General features: G+C 42.3%; 1 protein-coding gene across 1 annotated transcript; it reads left to right on the top strand.

Annotated features, from left to right (window-relative positions):
• The first annotated feature begins 4,614 nt into the window (after nt 1-4,614).
• Nucleotides 4,615-7,704, top strand: tmem74b (transmembrane protein 74B). Its single transcript, XM_026307783.1, has 2 exons — nt 4,615-4,848; nt 7,102-7,704. Exons 1-2 carry the CDS (start codon nt 4,615-4,617, stop codon nt 7,702-7,704), a joined length of 837 nt encoding a protein of 278 aa, XP_026163568.1.
• The last annotated feature ends 3,078 nt before the right edge of the window (nt 7,705-10,782 follow it).

The following is a 10,782-nucleotide window of genomic DNA, read 5'->3' as shown; positions in this document are numbered from 1 at the left end:
CGATGTTTAAACAAAAATATTGATTACACATCACCTGATTTGATTAACATCCAGTTTAATGTTATTAATGCTGCTGCGTAGAGACTCACACTGACCACTTCATTTTTGTGTCTTTCAGTCATCCATGACGGACTGTGGGGCCTGGTACCTGTCTCTGCCAGGGAGCCATTCTCTCATAAAGCGTCCACAGACATGAGACGAGATAAATCCTCAAAAATGAAGTAAGAAGGTGAGACATTTATAAAATCTGCCAGCAGGCTCTCAGGAACTGAAAACCGTGAAGGAGCCAGAGAATCCCATGATGCTTCACACCCTCGTGAATACAATTTTCATTCTGCATCCTGTTAACTGCACACAAAGGCCTGAGCTAAAATTAGCCCAGCTCAGTATTTAGGCTTCAGCTCCCTGTTAAAGGCAGAAAAGCCCCTGAGTGGTCGCTCTGTGCAGTGACTGACTCGCCACACTTCCCCTGACCTTCATCTCCACAAGGTGAGAGCTGATGATCTACCTGAGGCTGGGAAGTGAGCGATCCCAGCTGCCGTGACATGAGATTAGTCCACGCTTCATGGGCTGCTGCCTTTTCCATGGACGACTACTCGCCCAGAGCGCTGAGATGGACACAGAGCTCAGTATGTGCTTGTACGGAGCATTTGTGTGTGTTATAGAGTCTAAGTCCAGTACAGAGACTGACAGAACCAATGAATGTGGTGTCATCAGAGTGATGTTGTGAATCCAGAGCCTGGTTTAGTTTGTAGCTGCAGTGCATTCTGGTCTTTTGAGGCTGCTGGAGAAACGACCATCTGCACCTTCTGTGGTGGATTTTGTTCTGTTTGACTAGTGAACATGCACAAACATTAAAAAGGGACAAACAGTTTTTCATGCTGCAAATACTAAGCTGCTCAGTGTGAAGCCAGCAGAGTGTTCAGAGAGAGAAATCAGCAGCAGAGGACACACGTTTATTCATGTGAGAAGCTTTTCAGTCAGATAAAACTGATGTTTTTACGGCTGCTGGTTTTACACCTGTCTGTGCTGGGTATGTGTTGCCATGGTAACAGCTGTGACATCTCTGTGAGGTTGTAATCGTCGCCGGGCAGGTATAGTTCATCTTCCAGGTCCTAAACCGTCTTTGTGGTGAGGACATTCATAGACCAACATTTCCACATCTAGTTCACTTTCTACGCAGGATTCAAACCATGTACCATGTAGGTGTTTTTGTTCTAGTGCAACATTTATAGAGATTTTATTTCTGCTCACATCTGATACGAGTTTCAGCTGATCTGGTCACAGCTGTTTCCTATATAAGGTAGTTAACGTCAGCTACCCAGCGGTATATAAAGTACTTCAAATTAGAAGTATATAAGGTAGTTAACGTCAGCTACCCAGCGGTATATAAAGTACTTCAAATTAGAAGTATATAAGGTAGTTAACGTCAGCTACCCAGCGGTATATAAAGTACTTCAAATTAGAAGTATATAAGGTAGTTAACGTCAGCTACCCAGCGGTATATAAAGTACTTCAAATTAGAAGTATATAAGGTAGTTAACATCAGCTTATGGTATTATCCAGGTACTTTTGGACTTTTACTGCAGTAACATTTAAAATCCAGGGCTTTTACTTGGATCAGAGGATTTTTACTATGTGGTATTTCTACTGTAAAGGATGCTTCTTCTTAATGCTTCTTGATCCACTGGTTCCAGAGTACTGGTTTCTGGGGAAATAAAGACTTGTATAATGGGGGTCGTTGAGACCAGGAAACCCCTTAAACGACACCACCAGCTCCACCAGCAGCTCAGAAAGACTCAGGCTGGTTGTGCGCATGGTCAGTCTGCCCCCTCCCTCCATCCTCCTCTCTCATCCTCCAGCATCCTTCAGCATCCTCCACAGCCGTCCGACTCCCGCCTGGTCCCGGTCTCAGCACCAGGTAAGACCCGGGTGTCACTCCCATCACTTTCACTGCTCGACTCTCTTGGATCTCATCGGTGTCCCTGCGGATGATCGACGCAATCGGCGGTGTTTGTTTGGGCTCAGCGCGGGGTAGGTGCTGCTTGTTTCCCTGCCTGGATACTGAAACCATCCCCGGTGTTTCCCTCCGCAGAAATCGGCTCATACACCGCTCGGTTCGTATTTTCACTCGGGATAAGATGATCCGCGGACTCGAACTCTCCGTCCTCCTCCTGTGCACGTTATCAGCCGTCCGGTCCGCGTAATGAATAGCGTGTCAGTCGGTGTGGTGCTTATCTGTCCCGGGTAATCCTGATATAATCGCTCCTGCACACACACACACACACACACACACACACACACACACCGCCTCATGCACACACGCAGACCGACTGTGGTGGTTCTGGTTTTGGTACTTTGGCGCATCACAAGGTCACGGTGATGGAGACGGTAAAATGAAACCTTGCCCGTGGTCACCTGGGGCCCCCGGGGGCCCCTGGAGGTTGAAACACGGTAACTGTGTCAGTGGGCTACTGCAGCCTGGAGATTCAGCTGTAAGATGTGACGCTTCTGGGCAGGATGGACGAAAACTCTTAATTGTCTGAGTGAAATTACTTTCTGCTTTTAATATTCAGACCAGCTTCTGCTTATAAAATCTTGGTGCAAAGCCGACGAGTCTGAGCTCTGACACCCGGGGCTGTGAGGTGTGAACCCTCATACAGGGGGTGTGAGTTTATCCTAAAATAACGCGAGAAAAAAAAAAAACAGCTGATGGGAGCAGATGTCACAATTGTCTCACTGTTACCTGAGATTTTGCTTCTCATTACCCTCATGTGAAGCATCTGAGGACTGGATCCAGCTCCTGAGCGGCCCATGGGCAATAATGTTGGGTCCCACTGACCCCCCACTACACATGTCATTACTCCTTTAGATTCAAATTCATAAATTATGTCAGACTTTGGAAAACATCACGTTGGACTTCAGGTTTTTTTTTTTTTTACCATTTCTATCCTAAATAATTAATATATTACGAATTAATTAGAAAGTGACAATAAATCTCCTGTTTTCTGTCTGACGCCTACTTACATATTATATTTAGACACATGAGCAAAATAAAACAAAATGAATAATATTAATGATAAAAGCTTTGACACTGCCCGTTTACAATCCCAGTCTAATGAGATTCACAAATGAAGGGACATTATTAGCTGATACTGCAGTTAAAATGAATTTATAAACATATAACATATATATGCCTATAAGCCTTTTGTGTGTGTGTGCGTGTGTCTGAGCAGGATTGTGTTTATTGTGTCTAGGGTTTAGACCAGGATTCTGTATCTTTGACTCTGCTTTGGGTTCAACAGGAAGAAGTGACAGCGATCATGGTGACAAGAGAAGAAAAAAATGGAAATGAGTAACTACGGAGGTGAGAGTCATGTGATTTGTCTGTGTGTGTGTGTGTGTGTGTGTGTGTGTGTGTGTGTGTGTGTGTGTGTGTGTGTGTGTGTGTGAGGGTGTGTGTGTGTGTGTGTGTGTGTGTGTGAAACAGGCCTCTCTCATGCAGCAGAACTCCTTGATTGTTCTCATGAACCAAACTATCCAGTGTGCATGGCTCCATTCGTGGCCCAACTCCTGGGCACGGACCCAAAACACATTATGCCACAGAAACACACAAGATGTCAAACGACCACAAACAGACTCTAAACAACTAACACGAGAATCCAAATGACCACAAAGACGTTTGAAACAAGAAGAAAGTGACGCACACAGACACACAGGTGCAAAGACACAAAACACCAACAGCACAGTGTGGTATATCTATCATATATACTCTGTAGTACTGCGATACTATTACTAATGAAGTGTGAGGCAGCATTTAATTGGAGAGAGAGCTAATTATACCTACATCATGTACTGCTGGGTGGTTATTTTATTATTTCACAGCCTGATCATATTAAAACTACAACAGTTTCCTCTGAAATGAAACGAAAATAAGTCAAACTGTCCATAAAAACACGCCTGTGTTATTTCCTGCCACTTTCCTCTATTGATTTTGAAACAGTTTAACTTGTTTTAAAGCTCCTCATGGCCTCATTGCTGCAGCCGACCTGCCAGACAGGGCGAACCAGGACTCAGATCCTCTGAGTGTTTTAGTCGTTCCAAAGACAAAAACTTTTAGTGAGGCAGCTTTTAGTGTTTATGCTGTGAAACCTCTTCAGCCTGGCTGCAGATTAGAATATTCATGGCCACAGTTTGTGCTGTTTTTCATTTCTCTTACTATAATTAAATCTACTTACATTTGTCATTGTCATTCTATATAAACGTTTTATTCTATTTCAGCACACACACATTTATTCACTATTTAAATTGTTTTATGCATCAGTGTCAGTGTTTTACTGTTTAAATGTTGTTTTTGATGTTTACATTATTTCTGCCTGTTTAAAATGTGGTTAATGTGTATATTTGATCCTAATGTGTATATTTGATCCTAATTGTATATCTGATCCTAATTCTATTTATATTAAAGGAGTGAAACCATAGAAATGCCATAAAGCAGAGCTGCTGTAAATCACAACTGATATTAGTTCAGGTTGTGCTTTGAGTCACTATTTCTTCTTTATCTAGTGAGGATGTTGCAGAGTGGAGGGCCATGAAAACATCAGTCTGGTTTAGATGGAGTCCTCTTTCAACAACGTAGAGCTCCAGGAGCTTCGGGGCGCAGGTGGCCGTCGAGCTGTGTCTCCCACATCGGCCTCGGCGCCCTGGACGGCGACCAATGTGGGCTGTGCCGCCCGGGGCTTCGAGAACGCCTCCTACCAGCAGGATGAGGAGCAAAACCAGCAGAAGCAGGGGGAGACTGTGTCGGTGAACTGCTCGCCCTCAACATCAGGCAGTCACAAGGTTGGTGTAGCCAATGGCTCGGTTTGGTTTATTACAGGGACAATTCTAGGATCAGACTTTGGGGGGCACATGTGCATTTATACAGGGCCTTGTGTCCAGGGGTCTATCTGGGGACGAGCTCCTGCTCTCTCTCTGTCTCCATCACTGTCCTCCTCTGTTCTTCTCTGTGCTCTCGACCAAACGTATCATCCAACCACAGAATCTATAATTTTATAAAACGCATCAATGAAACCACACAGATTTATATGACTCCAATTCAATACTGGGTTGTTATGGGTAATGTAGTCAGGTAGTGTCATTTTGACCTCACTTCCTCACCTGAGCCTGGTTGTTTTCCTCCTTTAATGTAAAAACTGAACTTTATTTTATTTGTTAATGAAGAATAATAATCACAAAGCTTCATAATCCTGTGCAGGTTTGTATTTTATCTCCACTCACACTAAAATAATAAAGAGCATCAGTTACAGGGGCTCAGTCAGCTAACGTTGTTTGACAGTATTCACACCATGGAGCTGTAACACACTTTCTAAGTCACAGCAACAATAGCCCAGTGTTCACAGTCACACAGGCAGCAACTAGATTTGCTTTCCAGCTTTAATCTCCACCATGAAATCCAACAACGTGTTTGTGAAATCTGACATTAGTTAATAATAGTTAATAATTATCTTTATGTTTTGGTGGTGCTGAGATGAATTTTAGGTTTGCATGAGCACCCTAGGAAATGGTCTAAAATCACCTCTGGTTTATTACTATTTTTATTATTATATTTATTTCACTAGTCAGGTCTAATTAGCCTCCACTGTGTTCACGCTCACATTGTGTCTGTCTCTCCGGGATAATAACACACTAACTGTCCGGGGTGAAATTAATGTTTACCCCATGCGCAGGTTGAAATTGGTTTAGCCACAGGTAACAGCACACCTGGTGAAACAAATCTAAACTCAGGTTCAATTTATTATAATATTTTCAAATATAACCATTCCACAGAGTAACACTGAAAACTAAACCTTGTATGTCATATTTTAGCCTGTATGTATTCACATTCTGGACAGTTAGATATGTTCCTGTTCACTGTACATCCATGAATGTACTGACTGTCAATAAACCCTGAAATTATAAGGAGTGTCTGTCAGGATCTGTGCTGTGCCTCCTGTTCAGGGACTTTATTTTGAAAGGACTTCCTGTTGTTGGTTAGTGTTTCTTGTTTTACCTGTGTCATTAGTTATTGATTACATTCAGCTGTGCCTTGTTAGTCTCCTTGTGTGTGTGTGTGTGTGTGTGTGTGTGTGTGTGTGTGTGTATATATATACATCCCTCTGTTCTTTGTTCAGATCCTTGTGAATGTGTGTGTTATGGTCCCATTTGTGTTTTAGTGTTTGCTTTGGACTTTCTCAGCTTTTGGATCACGACTCAGTTTGTACGTTAAGTTGCTTTGTTCTTCAGTGTTTTTTTGTGTGTGTTTCCTGAGACACCTTGAGCTAATTAATGAAACTTGTATCAGTTTGTGATGGATTTTCACTTTCCTTCTTATTGTTTTGGACGATTAGACTGTATCTTAACAGATTGTTGTAGATTTAACTCACAGACTCCTTTGATGTTTGGTTTGCTTCTATAAAACCACCAAAACCACTCCAAATAAGAGTCACAATAATTTATTCTTCTGCCCGTCCACATTTCTTTGTACTAAGAAATCTCAGTTACAAATAGAAAAACCTCCTCCAGTATCAGTTTAAACTGAACAAGATGAACAGGATGGAGCCTGATTGTGGAGCTGACCTGGGCCTGAAGATCCTCAAACTCTAAAACTCCATATCGATCACCGGGTGTTGAATTACAACCAAACAGCAGCTCGTACAAAGCTACACAGCGGTGCCATCACATTTATTGTTTAGTGGAGAAACATTTGAAGAGTGTGGTTACACAGTAAGAGATTAACCTGCAGTGTCCAACAGGGACAAAATGTTTCAGCATCAACAGAAAACTGTCCTGTGTCATCAATGGTTTACTCTTCTCTTTACAAAGCCACCTGTCTCTATGGAAATTGAATTTCAGCATCCGCATGTTTGACCAGGTTGTTCACGGAGAAGTTCTGACTCAGATGTTGACACAAACACTTTTCTTCATGTTTCTTTGTTTTTCTTTTTTACTCTTGAAGTCACCAACATTGTGTTTGTTCTTGGTGATACCCTGCTCTCATTTCTTCTTTGTTTGTGTCTCTTTCTTCCTTCTTTGCCTCGTTGTTTCTCTCAGGGTGAGCAGCAGCAGCACCAGGAGCTCTCCCCTCGTTCCTATGACGAGGAGGAAGGAGGTGGCGGGCAGGAAGAGGGCCAGGACTTCACAGAGCTGAACCCCATAGACGACCACTCTGCGGACTACGGGTTCATCTTTGCTCTGGTGTTCCTGGTGAGTGGGATCGTCCTTGTGGTCATTGCCTACACCATCCCCCGAGAGGCCAAAGTTGACCCGGACTCGGTGTCGGCCCGCCAGATGGAGAAGCTGGAGATGTACTACGCCCAGCTGGGCTCCCACCTGGACAAGTGCATCATTGCAGGCCTGGGCCTTCTGACTCTGGGGGGCATGTTCCTGTCTGTGCTGCTCATGGTGTCCATCTGCCGGGGTGAGATGTACCGACGCAGGGCAGCGTTCGTTCGCCCCAAGAGGACTTACGGCTCCATCAACCTGAGAATGAAGCAGCTGGCGACTGGAGAGGCGGGAGGTGGTGAAGACGGGAATGCAGGCGAGGAGTTTTTAGTGGAACATGCAGAGATGCACAATAGCACACAGCCAGGGGCTAGTCAGGACTCCAGATCAGAACCAGAACCAAGCAGGAATCCTCCTCCTGCTGCACATGGAGTCGACTAACTGCGCTTTGCTGTTTTTCCTTCCTCAGAGTGAGCCCTCAGCTGCAACGTGGGGATGCAAAATGGTGCAGGTCTGCCATTTGTACTGACAAGAGAAGCACATCTTCAGCACATGGCTTTGCACTGCAGTGACCCAGCTGTAACCCAGCATTTTGGGATGAACGTAGACCAACCTCATGGGATATTTATGGGATAGTTATTCTAACCAACCACAAAGGATGTATGACAAAGCAGGGCTTGATCCGGTAGAAGAAGAGAGGTAAGCCTAACGCAGTGTGGCTCAGAGCACATTTTGAGATGAATGGTTGTTTATCAAAGATTAGAGTTCCAGTATCAAATCCTAGAATGTTTGTCAGAGTGTGACAATAAAAAGCACAGTGTCCTGTATAGACATTCCTGCAGAGAATTAGATGAAGTCTGGTTTCAACCACCAGGTGACTAAAGGATGTTCAGCATTTAAACCGAGCCATATTTTAAATCCTTAGTCCTTAAATTAACCTTAACTCAGACATTAATATCTGACTTGCTGCTGTGAATCTACAGTTATTGGATAGAAAATAGTGCGGTGGAAAATCTGATGCCAGCTCTCACACAAAGAAAACAGAGGCAACGTTTCCTAAAACAATATTTAATAAAATAACCTGTAAACATGGCTCCAGGCTCCCTCACCCCCAGAAACTGAAAGGGAACTACAGGTAAATAAACCCCTTCTAGTTAAACCTGCCAGAGTCAATATTTGTTTTAGATTACAATGACTTTGTCTCATAATTTATGACTCAAATTTACTTTAATCTGAAAGCATTTTTTTCTCCGATATTACATCTTTTTTTTCTCCTAATATAATTTTAATCTCAACAATGAATCTGTCTCTGACCTAACAGTGGCCCTAATACTCGGTAGAGCCAAACCTTAGACACCTGAAGATAAAAAGTGACTGAACATCTTCAACAGTGAAACATGTTTTTCTCAGCATGTGGTGGAGACCAAACCAGAGCTGAAAGGTTAAAAAAGCTAAGTGTTTTAACGTGTTCCCAATGCTTTAGTCATAATAAAATAAAAATATGCTACAGTAAAATATTATTCTATTGTCAACAATAAGTTAATTTGCACAAACTAAGAACTAACAAACTAAGTCTACCAAACCAGACTGATAAAGTGACAGTTGTTATTATTGTCATTATAAAAAATCATATATCATCTGATATATTGTTAATGATATAGAGGTGGAGGTGTCAGAGTGACAGGTGCAGAAGTGACATGAGTCACAGCTCAGATGGTGATTCTGTTTTGTTGGCCCTTGGTGTGTTTGTACTGGGCTGGAACAGGCTGCTTGTTTTATGATGGTGGATCCAAGTTTTTTCACAGGAACGTCTGTACCAGCTCAAATTGACTTTTGAGTCAGATATGGAATAATTTAGTTGATAGTGTCTGTGTTTGTAGCAGCGAAACTAGTCAAGATAACCTGTGAATGTGTGAAAGTCAAGTCCTCGACAGTCTCGTGTTTTTCAGTGAATTTAACTTTGCAGTGGAATGACAACAACCTGAACCTGCGAAGCATCATGTGACATATCCCACGTCTCATGCTGCAACATCCAGAACTGTTGCCTCATGTTTACTAATCAGCATTTTTTCTGCTGGCATCACTTTCCACCGGATCAAAGTATAGGAACATAAAGCCAACACGTGCTTCATGCTAGTTGCTGCAGGTTTAGAAAAACATTTGAACAGTCACTTTCCGACTGAAATGAATCTGAAACCGGAAAGAAATAATTCAGAGCTGGGCTCACAGAGTCTTTTTCCATTTGAATGCAGCTCTAGTCTGGAGAAACAGTTTTAATTGGAATGAACCTTTAATGACACAGCACCTACTCATTTGTATAATATGTAAACAGCTGTTATTTATGTCATGTATACAATATGCCTTAATGAGTAAACACACACACTGTAAATTATGTATACGCAAATATTATTCTGCTAACGTGTTAAGGCCTGTATAGTGAGCCAGTTAGCCAAGGGTAATGTAGCCACACACACACACACACACACACACACACACACACACACACACACACACACACACACACACACACACACACACACACACACACACACGTCCTGATAAGTCAGGTTGTGGCTCAGCACTTGTGAGTTCACTCAGACTGATCTCAAGCTGAAATAGGTACCATCACGTTTTCATGTCATATATTGTAAATACATGTAGACGTGTGGGATGTAGAGGACCAGCTAATGCTAATGCTCAGAAACCAAATACACAGCGCAGGTATGGAAAATAAAAAAACAAAAAAACACTCATCTTCCCAGGTGGATCAGTTTGTTTCTACTAGCAGCTCATTCCCCTCAGCATCAAGAAACAAAGAAAACACTGATGGTAACAAACAGCTCATAGGAAAAAGTCATGGATTTATATTAGTTTAATGTAAACCAGTCAATGTCCACATTTTAGTATCTACAACCCACAGCAAGTTTTAAAGCTAAAAACTGACATAAACTAATAATTAACTAGCCAAGTGAAAATGACAGATGAATTAATCTGGTCAATTCATTGATTCTTTGGTTTATTTGTAGATGAATCTGCTGATTAGTTTCTCAATTAGAAGTGAACAATAATGTACTGAGGTTCAGCCAACACCAGGTAGAGATTAGGCAGATATCATACCCACTGTAAATGATACGATAACTGATGATTGAAGAGTGAAATATATAATAGAAACCAAAATATTCTGCAGGAAAACCAGAAATGCTTTGTGTTTTTTAATACAGTTTGATCTTTTCTGGTGCAGCAGCTTCTGAAACGGTTCTGTTTGCTTCTCTGCTGATGTGTCCTGGAGAAAGAAAACTCTCTGGCTGCTCCTAGAGTTACACGTCCATTTATGTGAAGGAGCTTCAGGGTGAAATCCTAAAAATGCATCTGTTTGGACTGAGACTGTCCAAAGAAAAACAATATGCTTTGTGTTAGTGAAAGCCCAAAGAACATCCACTTCAAACCATCCACGATGCCTTAGAAAACATGTTTTAACTTGGGGGAACTGTCTCTATGGAAACAAAGTCAGTATTTTCC

The sequence above is a fragment of the Mastacembelus armatus genome, chromosome 5 (assembly GCF_900324485.2).
Source record: "Mastacembelus armatus chromosome 5, fMasArm1.2, whole genome shotgun sequence".
Classification (NCBI taxonomy): Eukaryota; Metazoa; Chordata; class Actinopteri; order Synbranchiformes; family Mastacembelidae; genus Mastacembelus; species Mastacembelus armatus.
The sequence above is the reverse complement of the archived record's forward strand: the minus strand, read 5'-3'. Positions and strand labels throughout refer to the sequence as shown.

What these genes read in the sequence shown, in the direction of transcription:
- tmem74b (XM_026307783.1), top strand. Translation starts at nt 4,615, where the DNA reads ATGGAGTCCTCTTTCAACAACGTAGAGCTCCAGGAGCTTCGGGGCGCA. An exon ending in CAGGCAGTCACAAGGTTGGT is followed by an intron (nt 4,849 to 7,101) that starts GTAGCCAATGGC and finishes CAGGGTGAGCAG; the next exon opens with CAGCAGCACCAGGAGCTCTC.